Source organism: Amphiura filiformis, chromosome 9, assembly GCF_039555335.1.
Source record: "Amphiura filiformis chromosome 9, Afil_fr2py, whole genome shotgun sequence".
Classification (NCBI taxonomy): Eukaryota; Metazoa; Echinodermata; class Ophiuroidea; order Amphilepidida; family Amphiuridae; genus Amphiura; species Amphiura filiformis.
The window spans coordinates 34,679,962-34,699,260 of NC_092636.1; the positions used below are offsets into that span (position 1 = coordinate 34,679,962).

Here is a 19,299-nt window from a genome sequence, read left to right on the forward strand (position 1 = left end):
CAAGGTCAATTGCAAATGTACATGCATGCAGTAATGCAGTTGTAGTAAAAGGTGTATTATCCTACAAAAACCTGTTTACAAACATGGTATATGTCTATGTATCTTCGCTTAATTGGCCCTTTCATGCTTTATACACAGCTACTTGTGCCGTAATTTAAGTAAAAATGGGTAAATCTATGTGTCGGCCTATGTTGTTAATATATGCATAAAATAGATGTACAAAAACTCAACACAAATTTAAGAACAAGCTTAAAAGCGTTCAAAATAAGTAAAGCGTGAAAAAGACCTCAACGGACCCATTTATAAAAGTATAAAAATAGTGCAGTTTCATGAACAATTGAACATCGTAACTAATTTAACCGCAAATGACCAGATGACCTTGGAACAAAATCACCACAATTTATTTTAGTTAACTATTTTTACCAAGAATTATGAATATTAAACCATCTGTACATATATTTGACCTCAGATGACCCCTGAAATGACATTGAAAAAAGTTGATGTACATTAATGATTGTCTCCTTCACCATATTTCATAACAGTAGCCGAATTTGAAGATTTGACCCAGCACAGATGTGGATCCATTTTCAAACTAAAAAATGACAATTTTATACCACATGATTGTAATGCACTTTAATATTAAAATTAATAAACATGGAGATACAAGCTAAGGAAACTATATACCACAAAAGGTCATCATACCAAGTTAAAGTTCATTAGTTTAATTGTGCATGTAAGCTGTAGTGGATCAATCATTTTGCTTGCATTGGAAAGACTGATGGACAGTTGACCAACCACATACATACACACATGTATGCCATATAAATTATAATAAGCCAAAAAAACTTGTTGTGGGAGCCAAGGGGCCCTAAAATACATTGTAGCACCACTTGTGAGCTTTCAAAAGTGATTCTGTTAGATACCCATTGGCCCCTTGTTATGCAATTTTAGAATGAAACAGGATAATCATAAAACCTGAAACGTCAGTTTTCAATGCAAGGCAATTGGGATGCCTCCACCATGGGGCATTTAAAGTCGGAAAGACTATATTTATAACAGCTAAATGTCAAACTGCATAAGAGGTAAACAAACACAATATGACCTTTGACCTCCGTATGTGAACCTCTAATCCACCAAGGTACCCTACGGCCATGTGTTTTGAACTCGCCACCCTTAGCATTACATCACAAATATTATGATTTTTTACACCAATTAAGTTTCAAATTAGAATATCTCCACAAGTATCAACCCTAAACTAGCAAAAGTATACATTTTTGGAAAGCTGAAGGCATAAGCAATTGAAATATATACATATGAACTCATTGTACAGGGTGACCTTGAAGTTATACAGGGTGGAATAAAATATTTCCAAATAAAAAGTTGGTTACATAATGCATTGCTTATTACCTAATAAACTGAAAGTAAACAACATTTATTTGGTTAGAGTATAGGGGGAGCCTACTGACTTTGGAAGAAAAAAAATCAAAACTGTTTGGTAATTTCGGAATACAGGGTGTCCCAAAATATGTTCAAATTTTACAATTCCAAAATATTTTGAACTGAAACATTTTATCCCTAACCCATACAGAAAAAATAAGTCCATATATAGATTCCTCATCAAATTTCCTCTCAGAAAATGTATACATTGACTATGATAGGATAAGTAATTAAAAATTTACAGCAACTTTTAGATTTTGAAGACATCCACATTGCTTACTACAGTGTTTCATACGAAAACGGGTAGTTTTGTACGTTAAAGTTTGTATTTTATAAGGTTAACAAACCATAAAGAGTTCAAAATGATTAAAAACAATTAGCAGAATTGTTTAGCTGTAAATTAAGACCAAAACCAAGTTTATAGCCCCTGTATAAGTTATCTTATTCAAGTTACAAACGTGAAGCGCCCTGTTCCCATAGAGTTTATGTGCTCCTCCTCCCCCACCTCCTCCTCCCCCACCTCCACCACCCTGACTGCTTGCAATTCAATCAACCATAGCTTCGTTAGTTGAGAAGCTATATTGCTCATATTTATAGGGTGGTTAGTGCTATTAAATAGCTTTCAAATGAGACCAAAACTGTGACATTATCTTTTTGTTTAGCCGCGGTATGATGAATTTAACAGATCACAATTTGAAAATACGTAACAACACCACCATTTTTGGGTGGCGAGTTCAAAACACATGGCTCTACCGATAGTGCAGCTACAACCCAAGTTTGGTTGCATTAGGATTGAAACTTCATATGAGACCAAATTTTTACCAAAAGTGTTCAATTGACCTCAAATGACCTTTGTGACCTCAGTATTATGACCTTGAACACCCCAATGACCAACTATAACCCAGGTTGCAATGAGATTTAAACTGTTCATATGAGACCACAATTTACAAGTTGACCTCAAATGACCTTTGACCTCAACATATGACCTTGAACATCACCCAAAAAAAGTAGCCAGAGTTTCTGACCATGACCCACCCATCCTGAAAATCTGAAGCCAACCCGCCTATCCATTTCCGAGATATAGCATCCAGAGGGACGGAAGCACGGACGTTGATTGCAAAAACAGTACCGATATGCCTCGCGATCGAGGCATAAAAATGCAATTTGAATCGCAGCTTCATCTTGGTTGGCACAGCTGTTTGTGACATCTGTTCCATGAGCAGACCATATTACTATACGGTATTTGAAATTTCCAGAATTACAATATTTTATTTCTTTTGTGACAAAATGTTCAGTTTGACTTTCAAATTATTATAAAATTATTCACCATCCCTTTCAGATGACTTGGACCTTGGACCTGGACACCTCTCTGGCCCATACCCTCACCTGGGCTGGCAACAAATATTTTGTGGGAAGAGGGAAGGGCAGTGAGTCTCACTCTCAGGACAGGTTTGTGTTTTCTTTCATGCGGATGCTTACAAGTATAATTCTGAGTGCCCCCCCCCCCCGAATCAGCGATTACTAAATATTTCGCGGTCAGAGTGAAGAATGGTTTGAGCACTAGAATGGACCTACCATATTGTCTGTAATAAACGCCTCAGGGCTGTTGCATTTTTTCCAAAAAGGGGGGCGTTTATTAAAAGTAACTTAAAAATCAGGTTCAAGTTCCTGATGGTGCTCCAGTAGAAAGGAGAGATTACGATTTACGATTATATACTAATACTACTACCATGAAGGCGCCCAGTCCGCCCACAGAATTGCGTGGAAAATGACATTTTTGTGGTAAATACAACAAAATTACACCCGTAAGTGCATAATAAGCCAATGAAATGGATGGAAGTTTGAGTCATAATAGGTTTTGTCCATATAATTTAGCAATCATCACTGACATGACTGATGCAAGTTTTAAACTTACTCACACGATATGGCATGGAAATGTTTTTGTCAATTTTTATTGACAAATTGGGGGGGGGGCGTTTATTAGAAGGGGGAACATTTATTACACACAATACGGCATGCCATAACATGTACATATATGTACAAAATGTATCATGAGGGCTTTGATTAAGAGCTGAGGATCATCACAGATAGGATCTGTCAAGCCTGGGGGGCACTTCCATAACAGATATGCATCATGTGCCTCGGGATAGACCCCCTTTTTCAAACCGGCTTGTACCCAATGACCCCCTTTTTTGTGTTATGGTCCTACCTATTACCCAATGACCCCCTTTTAAAAAATTCATGTACTCAATGACCCCCTTTTTTCTACTTCCTGCTACCCAATGACCCCCCTTTTAATTCCCAAATTTAGGTGGTATTTGTGTTCTCCTCCAGAAATAATGAGATTTCTCAAATTTCCAAGGTGGCCAAGTTGATTTTTCGTAGTTTGGCACTTATTTATGTGTACTTAATGATACTCTTTTGGCAATCCTGTACCCAATGACTCCCATTTTACAATTTGTTACCCCAATGACCATCCTTTTTGCAAAGTTTCATACCGAATGACCCCATTTTTTTCAGGTTGTGTACTGAATGACCCCATATTTTTGTAATTGTACATTTGACCTGAATGCCCCTACTTTTAACATGGCCGAGGCACATCCCTGCCATTTCAAATAGGGAATGCCCCCGGCTGTCAAGCAAACTGAGGCAACTTCACTTCCTTAATCTTTGCTCTTTGGGTGACTGCAGGTCAGCCATCTTCCATTGGTGTTTCCAGTAATTAAAACATACATTTATGATTGAAAACATGAGAGTGAATCAAAAGGCTATTTCCAGAGGAGATATTAAGATGCCCCTAGTTCACTTTTAATAGGCTTTACACATAATCATTAGGTTGTGTGCACATGTCACATAAACATGTTGACATTTAAGTGGACACATTTATTTTACGAATTTGCAAATTTAGGATTGCCTAAATTATCTATCGCTGCCTAAAACAATAATAAAAAAAATACTGCCCTGTAACAGTCAGATTCAGTCAGTCACCAAATCCAAGAAGGTGACTGAAAGTACTTAAGGTTACACAAAGAAACGTATAAAAAACGTATAAAAGACGTATAAAGTTGTTCTCTAAAACCGCGTTTTCTCAGCAATCAAATATCGCAGTGAGTCAAATGTTGGTGCATGGATGTATCTTAACATTATTTTTGTTTGTTTATACAAATTTTTAGAATCCGTTTGAAAATCCTTCGTTTAAATCATTTTTACGCACCATGTTCACAAGATCAAAAACACGCTCCATGCAGTTTTTTTTCAAATATTCGCTCCGTATAAAACTACGCCGAGTGATTGTTTTCTCCTTTTTTGTATTGTACTACAAATCGACCAAAGAAATAATGTTGCCATGGGGAAGAACCAAAAACAGTACAGATTAAATTTTATTAGCCCGTTTTTGGGAACAATTTTCGAGAATCTTGTACCACAAAACACTGTTATGTTACATTATCGATATCTGGATTGTGGAACATTAATTTGATTTCTAACTGCCTACATTATTTCTCAAAAGTATGTCGATTCCTTTACCATTTGAATTTCACTCCAAGCTAAAATCGAGGTTTTTCGCCATCGATACCTCCGACATTTACATAAGAGCCTGGTATGCACTATTCCATAATAGTCAGTTTGAGATCAATCGATTTCACAGATCACTCAGTAGCTCAACCGGTTAGCGCACTGGACTCACGTTCGACTATATAATACTATAGGTTTGAGCTGGAAAACTTTGGTACGTGTTCGAGACCCTATGTGGTCCATTCCATCTATTTTATTTTATTTTTCTCTCACTTTTTTCTTGTTCGTTTCTTTCTTTCTGACTGCAGCGATTGATTGTTTTTGCCCGTTTTTTTTCATTATATAATTCAGGAATTTTTAGGCTATACTAGTCTAATAGGTGCGGCCTATGAATATATTTTTACAAATTAGATTAACAAAATATTGGTTGTTGGTTTTGTTACTGTTGTTGTAGTTATTGTTGTAGGCCTATATATTGCATAATCAGGGTATAAATATAGGCATACTAGCTATTATAGCCTATAGAAGCATTGATTTATTTCACGACAGATATCATCCAGGATAATTTTAAAAATTGAAAATTTAGAAAATCCAAAGGAAAATTGCCGAATACGGCTGCCCACTATCTCCCCCCCATCAGCCCATTTATGGTCCTATCATGGTTGCCCCTTCCCTATCCCTGCAACATATAGGATGACTCACGAGCCGCGGTTTGTCCGTGGCCCTAGTTCAGATTGATACACTTTTGTACGCGTGAGTTCATTCTTTTCTGCATGGCTGTTTCCATTATTAACTTACGCCCTCTGGAATCAAGCCTTGAAAATCAATTGTATTTAACCTTAATGCATTCAAAATCTGGAGTATATGGCTAAGAATTAGGCTATAATTTCAATATTTTATGTTATTTTTGATAATTGGTTTTAAAAATAAAAGATTTAAAATGTGTTTTCCAAAATTAGAATGCAAACTTGAAATTTATTTATTTTTTTAAAATAAAACAACACCTGCCTCCCTCCTCACTTTTCAAAAAAGGTGGTGACATGAAACAAATTTTTAATTTTATGTGGCCTAATCGAAAAGAATTAGTGCTGTACTTTTCTGGAATTCATGTATGTACAATTTAATGTAGGACAAAGGAAGGATTCAATTTGTCATTGAATGTAAAGTTTTAAAACAAGGACTTCCACTACTACTACTTAGGTGTATTGTAGGCCATATCATGATATGCACATGTCGCACAGTATGTAGCATACATGTACAACTGTAGGTGTAGGCTTTGCCATGTTCAATCCAATGAGAATGAGAAATGTAACAAAAAAATTATGCAAGCTCTGAGCAGGTTCTGAGATTACATTGCAACACTGCTAATTTATGAACGGCATCCTTGGCAAAATTATATGAAAATTAATTAAATAATTAAATAATCACATTGTCATTATTACACTATTTAAAATGCAATGAAATATTGTTTGTAGGTAGGTACATGCACAATGTATGGTGTCTGACAAGGTTCAGGCAAGGGTATGTGTATACCTGCTCAGTCAGCAGTTATAAATACATGATACATGTACATATGCATTCCCACCTGGATTCTGGATGTATACAAATGCACAGTGCATGCACCACCCTGCTGTACTGTACTACTATTTCCTTCTTGTACATGCACATCAGTTTGTTGTAAACAGAGCGTCACATGCTCACTTGCTTTCCAGAATCTGTGATCATACTGTAGTACGAGTCACACTGACCATTACGATGGATACCATACAAGTGTCCACTGCAAACATTGACTTTTTCTCCTCATTAGTGACGTGTTGTAAATGCAGGGCTCGAAATAAGGAGGGTCCAAGGGCCCTCGGCCCCCGAAAATCAGTGAGGGCCCGCAAAAGACACATCCGGCGGGCCCAAATGGCCCGCAAAAATATGTGGCAATTTTTCTCACTTTTTTGTGGGGTTCATATGGTTAAAACAATGGCCCAAATTCGGGCCCACAAAATTTTGTGAGGGCCCTCAAACATTTAAGATCAAGGGCCCAAATGGCCCTCAGAAATTCTGGCTTATTTCGAGGCCTGTGTAAATGCTTAAAAAAATATCCGACATCTGCACAAAAATATCATAAATTATATTCAAATGTAAAAATATAAAAAACATAAAATTTCACAAATAGGTTTTTTTTTAATCTATACTTTTCTAAGCCCTATACTTTTCTCTGCAATATATTCTTTCATGCTTTCATATGAAATTCGAGGCAAGTGAAAATCAAAGTGAAAGCATCTAGCCTTGTGTACATGTACATACATTGTACATTATACAATCATATTTGTAATACTAAAATAGACTGACCTTGGCTGAAAGCCATTAATATTGATTCTGATCCAAACCATACTTTCAAATTGTGTAATCTGTGTTCTAGAAGGAAATCATGGGCGCTAGAAATAAGCATTTTTGGGCAATCCCAGAATTCAAAGGTTTAATTTTAAATTTGGCCACACGTTTTGAACTCGCCACCCAAAAAGGGTGGTGGTGTTATGTATTTTCAAATTGTGATCTGTTCAATTCATCATACCTCGGCTAAACAAAAAGATTATGACATGGTTTTGGTATCATGTAAAAGCTAAATAATACCACTAAATAACATGTAAATATGAACAATATAGCTTCTCAACTAACGAAGCTGTGGTCGATTGAATTGCGAGTAGTCAGGGTGGTGGAGGGGGGAAGCGGTACACACAAACTCTATGGGAATGCGACGTTTCATGTGTGTAACTTGAATAAATTCACTGCTACAGGGGCTATAAACTTGGTTTTGGTCTTAATTTACAGCTTAACAATTGTGCTAATTATTTTTAATCATTTTGAACTCTTGATGATTGGTTTAGTCTATAAAATTGAAACTTTCACGTACGAAACTACCCGTTTTCCTATTAAACACTGTAGTAAGTAATACGGATGTCTTTAAAATCTAAAAGTGGCTGTAAATTTTAATTACTTATCCTATCATAGTCAAAGTATACATTTTCTGATAGGAAATTTGATGAGGAATCTAAATATGGACTTACTTTTCCTGTATGGGTTAGGGGTAAAATGATTCAGCTCAAAATATGATGAATTGTAAAAATTCTAACATACTTTGGGACACCCTGTATTCCGAGATTACCAAACAGCTGTGATTTTTTTATCTTCCAAAGTCTGTAGGCTCCCCTATCCTCTAACTAAATAGATGTTATTTACTTTCAGTTTATTACTGCAAGTTAGTAATAAGCAATGCATTAAGTAACCCTTTTTTTTTTTTTTTTTTTTTTATTCCACCCTGTATAACTTCAAGGTCACCCTGTATATAATGAGTCGAAATATGTATTGTTACATTCCTTATGCCTTCAGCTTTCCAAAAATGTATACTTTTGCTACGTTTAGGGTTGATAATTGTGGAGATATTCTAATTTGAAACTCAATTGGTGTAAAAATTCATATATTTGTGATGTAACGCTACGGGTGGCGAGTTCAAAACACATGGCCATTTACATTTTTTCCCCAGAAAAATCCGGATTCCAAATATTTACGGATCCAGAAAAACAGAAAACTCACAAAGGCCGGAAAACTTGCAACACTGTATAATATGTGATGAGTCGGTGTCAAGTCAAATGCAGACACTTTTGGGCAGGATCGTAAATGGAGAAATAGCCAAAAATCTGCCCGGGGGTGATTTTTCACAATTTGGGTTTGTTGCGAATTTGTGATGTTAAGGTGGTACTACACCCCTTGATAAATTTGTGACTATAGATTTTTGCATTTTCTCAAAAAATAATAACACATTGGTAACAATTTTGAAGTTATGTATATAGGGGCAAGGAATCCAGTTACAAATGTAAGTACACTGGCATTTCAGTGACTCAAGACAAGTGTTATGTTATTTATGATAAGAATAGAGGTACCGCTATTATTATAATAGAATGTACCTCTTAACATTTATAAATTATAATAGAATGTACCTCTTAACATTTATAATGAACCACTTGTCTTGAATCACTGAAATTTCAGTGAAGTAAAATTTGCATTTCTTTCCCCTACTGTATAATGCATAACTTTTGTTACTGGTCAGTGTGTAGTTATTTTTTGAGAAAAATGCCAAATTAGTCACAAAATTTATCAGGGGGTGTAGTACCACCTTAATATTAATGTTTAAAATATTGTCTGATAGTTTCAGACCGGAATATAACTGGAGACATTTGGCAAGATAATTCCTACTCTCAACATTATCAAAGGATGATATCTCAATTTTAAATTTTATAATACCATAACTTACGAACTCAAAATCTTCCATTATCATTCAGTAGACATGAATAACGACATTTCATTGGTTAATAGGCAAATAATATAATTTCGTATTGTTCAGGGTTTATAAATTACCGTACAATATATAGCCGTATTATTCAGCTCTTAATCAGTACCGGCAATTAACGGGCCTGCATACTCGCTTAGAGACGGCAATTACGCGCTACTCGGCGTCGCGTGCTAAGTAAAAGCGCCACGCGTTGGCAATGGCGCTGTATTATATGGCCTGGCGGTAGTTGCGTGACAGAAAACTGTTAAGCATAGCCTACATGGAAGAGTTTGTAGTAGGCCTATAACTTGATCATTTTATGATTGTGGTATTATTTAATTATTAATTTATTAATTAATTATTTTATTTTATTATTTATTTATTTATTTATTTATTTGTGTTAAATTCATGTCTACTGAATGATAAATTTGTTACCCCCTGTCTGTTCATATGCAATAAGAAAAATATTACTGGTTTTGAGGTCGTATCACACTCCCTACGACCTCAACACCAGTGATATTTTGCGTATTGCATGAACAAACAGGGGATAACTAATAATATCATTGGGGAAAATGTCGTTATGGGGCAAAAAATCTCTATATTTAAGATAAAAACCTCAAAAATTTATCAGGGGGTGTAGTACCACCTTTTAAGGTGGTACTACTTAAAAGTAGTCAGTACCGTACTGACGCGAGTATAGTCCCACCTCCAAATTTTCGAAAAATTGCAGAAATTAAAAATATATTTTTTTTTTTTCCGGCTTTGGAGTGTCCCAGGACCTAGACCTAAATACTAGGATCATTCATGGTTGACCTAAAAAAAAATAATAATAAAAGATGTTTTGTATTTTTAATATGAAAATTGATAATTTGTATTCATGTCATACTCTATTAAGGGCTGGGGTATGAACGTTTGGACAGTATTTATTTTGGGACATTAGAGCACATCAGACATATCGAATTGAATTCTGAATACGAAGAATGTCATTCTGATATCAAATAATTTGGATTTTTTGAAATTCGCAATTTAATACACATTTTATGGCAAATCATTAAAAATTGATATTTTTGATATTTTAAAACAGTACTTGAAGTAAACTTTATAAATCTGATGATTTATACTTAAAGTGTATGTAGGTGGGATGAAAAGCCGACGATCAATTGAAAATTTTGACCTTTCGTATTGAAGATATATGGATTTTTTTCCCAAAACACCACAAAAATTAGGTCTTTTTGGAAAAAAATCCATATCTTCAATATGAAAGGTCAAAATTTTCAATTGACCGTCGGTTTTTCCTTCCTGCTTCATACACTTTAAGAATATATCATTAGATTTATATAATTTACTTCGAGGACTGTTATATATCAAAAATTTGAAAATATCCAATTTTTATAATTTGTCATAAAATTTGTATTATATTTTGATTTTTAAAAAATGAAAATTATTTGATATCAGAGAGACATGCTTCAGTATTCAGAATGCAATTCGATAGGTCTGAGGTGCTCTCATGTCCCACAAAAATACTGTCGTAAACGTTAATAAACGCTCATTTTGGATCTTTAATGATTTCAAAATGCATTGAATTTGAATGCATTTTGAAATCATTAATAGAGTATGACATGAATACAAATTATCAATTTTCATATATTAAAAATACAAAACATTTTGACTTTTTTTTTTTTTTTAGGTCAACCATGAATGATCCTAGCATTTGGGTCTAGGTCCAGGGACACTACAAAACCGAAAAAATAAAAAAACTTAAAAAAAAAAAAAAAAATTCATAGTTTAAAAATTTTTTTTGAAAAATGTTCACCCAAAAACGGGTGGGACTATACATGTCTGTAGCGTCAGTACGGTAATTGTTTTAGTTGTACAAATTCAACATTCAAAGCTGTCAATACATCATACCCTCACTAGATTTGAAAAATTAACCGGTAGTTTTGACATGCTGACAATTTTCACATACATTGATTTGATGGCCCTATTGCACATTACTATACCTCATAAATATTTATTAGGTAATCCATACATCTTATTGGTTAATAACGCCAGCGTCCGAGTACGGTATTTTGACTACTTCTCGCGCCCGTGCAATTATTCGCGCACGCTGGGAAGTAATAACAACTTCCGCACCCTACTACCACACGGCGTATCGACCCCACGCGCCACCGTTCCTTTTGACGTAGCATTATGCTACACAACGGCGATTCTGCAGATGCGTTTTCCGTGAAAATGGCGTCTGCTGCAGGTAATTTGCCGAGATTACAGATGGATAATAACTCGCAAATTTAACGTTTTATGAAACAAAATGTTATATAAACTCCTCAACAAAAGTTTGGAAAGTTTTTCTAAGCATCTGTATCTCATATTAGTTGTGACATATTCATATCGTGTTGCATATCAATGGATAGCTACAATACTCCGCTTTACAGTGACACCCCATTTGAAGCAATAACATTTTTCACGGCTGAGTACACTACTTGTGAATGTAGTGGGGTCTCAAACAGAATTTGCCAAATTGACCACTATTCTATGCCGCAAGCTGCAATCCCATATCTTCACAATCTGGGACCTAATGCAATCCTCCAAGATGGCACCGCTCGCCCCACAGAGCCACGGTAGTCAACGACTACCTTCAGAACTTGGAAGTAGAGCCAAAATGGCCTGCCATCAGGTCAGACCCGGGGCCAGATCTCAACCCGTCTATACACTTGTGGGACCAGCTTGATCGTGCTGTGCGTGCCAGAGAAGCACATATGCAACCACATTGAATGACTTGCGACGAATCCTTGTTGAATAATGGAATGCCATCACACAGTAACGTGTAACCAGGTCGGTGAGCAGCATGAGGAGAAGGTGCCTGACTATTGTGGCTGCCTGTGGTTTTTCCACCCGCTATTGAGGTTAGTGGCTAGGGTTGTTTGAGCACAGAATAATTGTCAATTTGGCAAATTCTGTTTGAGACCCCACTGCATTCACATGGTGTGTACTCAGCCGTGAAAAATGTTATTGTTTCAAATGGGATGTCATTGTAAAGCGGAGTATTGTAGCTAACCATTGATATGCAACACGATATGAATATGTCACAAATACTTTGAGATACAGATGCTTGAAAAAACTTTCCAAACTTTTGTTGAGGAGTTTATATGGAATGTTAAAAGAAAATTCGAATAATATAGGTCAAAATGTAGATTGATTGAACAGAAATCCTTCAATAAAATCAGGTAGTAAGTAAAATAATAAGCTTATTTACCATGCCGGCCGGCACGTTGACTGGTGTGTGTTTTGACTTTTGTTTGTAACGATTTTACCGTGATAGTGAAAATATTTATGAGGTATAGTAAAACAAATACAACATGTTTTATTTCGGGAAAGTAGTCAAAACTACTGGTCCCTCTGTGTTGGATGATTTGACTACTTCCCTCCGCTGACGCGTTGGGAAGTAGTCAAATCATCCAACACCTCGGGACCAGTAGTTTTGACTACTTCCCCTCAAAACATGTTGTATTTGTATACTCCCGCATCCGCCTGCTCCACATCCGCCTGCTCCTCCACCCCTGGCATTTTTCATTTCAACTGATGTGATTTTTTTACTGAATAATGTATAATTATATGCTTCAGTAGATTGAAAGAGTATAAAATTAGGCTTAAAATGAGGTATGAACCACTGCTGTAGGACATGGGGTTACGGAATGGCAATCAAATTTGTATCACAATTTTCAGAAAAGTGTAATCCCTCCACCCTTTTTGCATACCCAACTTATGACAATATGCACCAAATGTCTTTGGAATAGCGAGCAGTGCTGCAACACCAGTGGCAGAGCAAATATTGTAATGCAGATAAGATGTATGCTAAACCGCTAACCTTTGGCCTAATTGCTGGGACAAAGGTCATTGAGAAAACAAGTGACCAAATTATTCTCAGTAGGGCCCTACTGTACCAACTTTACATTGCCTGGACCCATTTCATTATGATAATTCTTTTCCGACACCAACTCTCTGACAGTCCGACTCCAATCACAGTGGGACATTTCAGGCGAAATAAGGCCTACCAGAAAAAAATACTTTTATTGCTAATGCTATACATGTATGTAGTATGTAGGGGCCTACATGTAACTAGAATTAGGATTTCATTTGAACGAACACAGCACATCAAACGAACACGTACAACTATGCATGTAATGTACATACATTACATTACAATTGTGTATAATGCGTAACACAAATATGCGAAAATGACTTAAGTCTAAAGCTCACTCTGAGTCTGATTGGCTGATTTTTCTATGTCTTTTTTGATTGGTTGGTATTTTGCCATGCCCAAATTTTGTCCTTTAAAAATACGACAATATACTACTCAGTACTGTTGTCATGTAATTCAAATGAAAATTTACTGTACAATAAATAATGAGTGCAGTATTATGCAGCATATTATTTGTATCACTTTTTGTGAAAATCATATAACTTGGAACTTTGTAGGTAGTTATTAAAGTTTCAAGTACGATGTCTAGCCACTGTATGTGTGTGACCTTTATCTAATGACCCTACAAGCTAGTAGTACCAGTAACCTACTATATGTACTTGTATAAGTTTGTGTGGGATGGAATTGGAAAGATGCCAAATCCAAATATAATTGATTTTTCATGTTTTAAATGTTTTGCGTTCAGTGTTGGCCGACCCAGCCGATTTCAAAATTCACAGATTAAAATTCAAAATTCACAGATCGGTCCGATCCCAATTACGATACAAAATTTTATAATATTTTCAAACCAGCGCTAATCCATCCTTGATTTATCGCCTGCACACGTGTACATGTAACTTTCATATGTAGGCCTACATTTGTACATGTATGCATGCATGCAAGTTACACTAACCTGCCTGCATGCGTGCATACTATGTACATGTAGGCTACAATTTTTAGCGCTAGCGATTGATATCCATATGATATTGATATGACAAAGCCAATATACAAGCAGTCAGTCAGATTTGGAAAAAAAACCAAAATTTTTAGCGCAACATTCCAACTTCGCTTAGAGGGGCTGGCGAGCATGTGCCAACTGGCACTTTCGACCGCGCTTAGAGGGGCTAGTGTAATGTGATGTCATCAACCAATTCCCGATACCCTCTCATGTGTGGAAGCTGTGATTTTCATTTCAATGAAAAAAAGAACAGAAATTAAAACCGTGGGAAAATATTTGTTTACATGTACCTACAATTGTACAGAAATATGTTGACCAAAAAAGGAAATAAAGCTCAAAATCACTTGCATCATTCTGGAAATCGTACACCTTGTCAGCTATCACAGATGAAGTCAATGTTTTGGTTGAGAAATTGGCAAATGATTAAACGTGGGTACTGTACATGTATGTACTCAGCTGTCAGCATAATTATGTGTAAGCCTGTACTGTTATCGACACATGATTCCTAATTCAACACTTCGTCCGGGAAAAAAACACGACAATCGAAATGAGATTTAAAAATGCTGAAAAAAGTCGATAGATTGGCTTAAAATCATGCCGATATGAGTTACGATTGCCGACTTCTGGTGTAAACATACTTCCTGGTTTGTTTTACTTCCGGGTTCGGGTCAACTTCGTGAGGTAAGTTTCGACTTTCTGATGAAAACATGATCGTACAGTACTACAGTAAGCTTATTTGGACAAGATAGCATGGAAATTTCATTTTTCGTAAAGTGTCGAAAAAGGACAATTTATTTTGACAAGTCGGATTTAGGGTAATATTGATGATAATACGACACATTATCACACATACATGTACGACAGTCGATAACAGGCCTATGCCTAATAATGTGTAAGGCCACATTGTATCCAACAATACTAGTACTGGTTGTAAAATATGCACAATCAAGCCAGTGTTCGTTTTAAGTGGTAATCCGGGCGTCCTGACGGCCAAAATTGCCGTCGGATTACCAGAAATTCACTGCCGGTTATCCGGCGGACGTCCACATATTTTTCACCATTACAGTGTCTGAAACGATGTCCTACGATTCCTCATCAAAATTAATTTAAAACGTAATTATATCTCAGTTTTCCCAATCAGTTTTCCATGATTTTAAAGCTAAAATCGCCAACTAATTGAAATAGTAATTGTTCGATAAAGTCAATTTAAAATCATTAAGCTTACGACGGTCGTGTATGGAACATGATAACATCCATCCAGGAAGTCTTCGTATTTCGCTTTCACACCGCCGCATCCCCACATACCTAGTTTGGGCTCGATTATATTTATAATTAGTGTGCACTGTGCAGATTTCTTTTACTCCGTACTCGTACTGTGTCTTTGTGATTGTGTTATTATTTCGTTGACCTTTGGCCTGTTAGAAGGAATCTGTAAATGATACACTACACTGTTGATTTAGTGTTACGGACGTTACATTTTATGTCAAATGTAACGTCCGTAACGTTTTTCATAATGAAAAAAAACTGTCAAGGTACTTCCTCAGATTTTTTTCTGTATTATCTTGCAGTAGGTCTGACATAAGTCTATGGAGGCATGATTAGCTAGTTTGAAATAAATGCTCCTGTTTTGAGCAATAATGTTCCAAAATTTTGTTTAAAATTTCCAAAAGGCACTTTTGGCATGGAATTGGCCATAAGAGTCTGCAAGGTTGACAGCAAAATGTATGTTTTGATTTTGATTTTTCCATAAAAAATAAAGGGATATTCATAATTTTTTTTACAAATATAAACCAGTTTTTATCGGTATTTTTTGGAAAATCACAATAATGAATTCAAGTGAGGGTCAGAAAATGAAGTGAGGGCTGGTGACGGGAAACTCAAAATCGACTTTCCTTGGCCTAATGGAAAGATAATCTGCACCACTTCCCACTTTAGAACCATGGAAGTAAACACAGCCGATCACGAGGGCAATTGCATTAAACATAATAAACATGTTGCTAAAATTGCACTTCAACAAAATGTTGAACTGTTAAAAATAAGCAATATTTGTAAACTTTGATGAGTAAATATGCGCTGAAGATTGGGAGTGTCAAAACATTATGTTGATGTTACAAAAACGATCAACCCCTGCAGACCATCTGGACGGCCACCTGAAGACCACAATGTCTGTGATTCCATCTAAATAAATGTAAAATGTGAATTTGATTTATCAAACTTGAATGATTTTTTTTTAAATAAAAAAATGTGCTGTTTCAAATCCAATTCCCAAAGTAAAAAAAAACCAATATTAATGTACGGTACATAAAATAAACTTTCTTTTTTTTAAGGGCCATAAAGGAAAAATAACCTCAAAGGTCAAACTCAAACCTGCTTTGGAGCCTTTGAGATTTCAATCGAGAGCACCAGTGGTGCTGCAGCTCAAAATAATGCCTGTTTGAACTTAGGTCAAAGGTCAAAATTAAAAACACTTTTTATTGGTTGACATTGACATGATTAGGGAGTATTCACAATGTCTTTATCAGGTCACCAACTGAAGAATAGATTTGAATCCTCTTCCAAAACACTGTCAGTACAATACATTTCAGCTGCTACAGCCTATTGCTATATGGCTACGTGTCTTGAGCTCGCCCCATTTTGCGTTGCGCAGCCTTTTTGAGCATATTTACATCTTTCGAGCTTGAAATCAACATAACATTTTACATATGTACCTCACCCTATCAAAAGTATACATTTCCTGAAAGGAAATTGCATGAGAATCCAAATATGGCATTGAAAAACTATAGGAAGTAGGGTAAAGTTGTCCAGACTGAAAATATCACCTAAAAATTTTCTTTTTAATTTTTTATCTTTCAAACCACATTTTTTTAACCTCTACCCCTACCTTTGATTTCTCATCATATTTGAACTCCCCATGAAATTTCCTTTCAGAAAATGTATACTTTTATATAGGGGTAGGGTATACTATACAGATTTACTTACTGCTTTGGTAAATGACCTCAGATGACCTTTGACATGTGACCTTTGACCCCATGTGTGACCTAAAACATAGCTAAGCTAATACCTCTTCACTCATGGACTCTAGGGTCCAAGTTGCATGGACAGGGACCTTATACTTATGAAGTGGGAGCAATTTTAAAAATCAAGTGCAATGTCGTGTCTTCCATAGGGTTTGTACAGGCCCGCTTCCGCACCTCCGCTTCCGCCTCCTCCTCCACCCTCAATACTCATAATATAAAATGACACTTCTCCAGTATCCTGCAACTTTATGTCATGAATTTTGCACAGCACAGAGAAGGGAGTGTAAGCTTTAAAATGATACCACAACCAAAGGTGTGGCTTGCATGGTTTTAAAGTTATAGTAAATTTATTACAGAGAGATACAGAAAACGCAACGCCTCCACCCTATTTGGGAGGCGACTTCAAGACACATGGCCATCTGTGACTGTGACGCATTGTTCTCTACACTGTTCTGGAAACATAAAACCTAATGACCTCTCGTATTAAACTTATTAAAGCGCCCTATTCATTGTTCGAAAATTTTTAACTTTCGTATGAACAACCGATAGCTTCTGATACGAAAGTTAGAACGTGGAAGGATTTGCGCTCATGTAACGTACCTTGTTTGGTACATGTACACTGTTGGCATGCAGGTCCCAATATCATGCATGAATAAAAACTTCTTCCTCAAGTTAATTATTGTCTCAAAAATATGAGGATATTATTCTTGACATATTAGTGACACCATGTGCTATATTCCTTCATCAATTCATCATGACTTTACTCACTTAAAAAAACATCATTTTGTGCCAATTTTTCTCGAGTGATCGCCAGACATCGCACAGTCCCCATTGTAAATAGGTGATCAACACGTGTAGTGCTGGGCTCACATGTTCAAGAACCGGAAGGGTATCACCATCAGTTTGCAATGACAAGTCAACCTTTGCAAATCGGGAGATGGATTGATTTGCCCAGCACTGGATTTTCTCAAATCTTTAATCACCGATGCAGTTGGCAGTTGTCAAAACATCTTTGATCAAGCAAGGTTGCAGAATTAAACGGACTCATAATATGGTCGGAATTTGTACTTCAGCGCCTGTGTTTCCGGCTAAAAGTAAGCAAACACTTCAGCTAAGATACATAAATGTTAGCCAAGCTAAATTGAAGCCAAACTGGACAATCTAAAAATTGTTTTGCTGCGCGTTTTAAAACTGAAGACGCCACGATGACTGACCGTGTTATACTAGCAATCTCTATCTTCTATTCACACATTAACTATCGTGTCGTCGTGGATAGTAGATAGATTTCTCGATCAACCTATTCACAATAGTGCAAAATTCTTTAAAATCTCTTTCGAGGCGGGTCGAGTGCAGATCCGTTGGAACACGCTTTTCAATACGGAATAAATGCTAACCTCACTGTGACATCATCCAAGCAGCAAAGTTCATTTCCCATTGAAAAAGCATTATCCGACGGATCTGCAGTCCACTATTCTGTTAACAGTTCTGTTAAAAATGACCTTCAAAAAATCTAAAGCACACAGATGGGAGTAACAATGTAAATTTTTTGGTACCCTTACCATTAACGACAGGAGTGGTCACTGGTGGTGGTGGTGGTGCTGGTGGCGCTTCATTCGTTGTCGGTAGTACTGCTGCAACAGCTGGCTCCTCAACAACAATTTCTTTTGCAATGTCTGTTGAATTATCATTTGCTACATCATTAGTCATATTCACATCTGAATTGAATACTGGCGTTGCAGCCACAGGTGCAGCTTTTCCTTTATTCCATGCATTAACTTTGGGTGGAGGTGCACTTTCATATACTTTTTACGAGGTGGCGGTTTAGACTCGGTACTGTCTTTCTTGCCAGACTTTGAAGCATCATCTTTAGGGGCTTCATGCTTTTCAGGTCTCCCCCTTCCTGGGGCTTTTTCTCTGTGTCCTCCAGTCCCTCCACCATGGTCAACTTTGTTATTCCTTGGTGATTTTACAGTTTTGTGTTTCTCAGGTTGTTTTTGACTTTTTGCAGCTGCTGATTGTTGACCACTACTCGTTGTATTCGCAGTTGTGGCACTTGTTGTTTCTGTTGTTGTTGTATTTGCACTTCCTTTTTATT

The 19,299-nt window shown here is 36.4% G+C and overlaps 1 protein-coding gene across 3 annotated transcripts in view; it reads right to left on the reverse strand.

Annotated features, from left to right (window-relative positions):
- Positions 1 to 19,299, reverse strand: part of LOC140160916 (la-related protein 1B-like) — a 62,871-nt gene extending 43,572 nt beyond the window's left edge. For all 3 annotated transcript variants that reach the window (XM_072184261.1, XM_072184260.1, XM_072184259.1), the window contains exon 1: positions 18,764 to 19,299. In XM_072184261.1, coding sequence (XP_072040362.1) covers positions 18,764 to 18,911 — 148 coding nt within the window. In that variant the 5' untranslated portion in view covers positions 18,912 to 19,299. The remainder of the gene's footprint in view (positions 1 to 18,763) is intronic.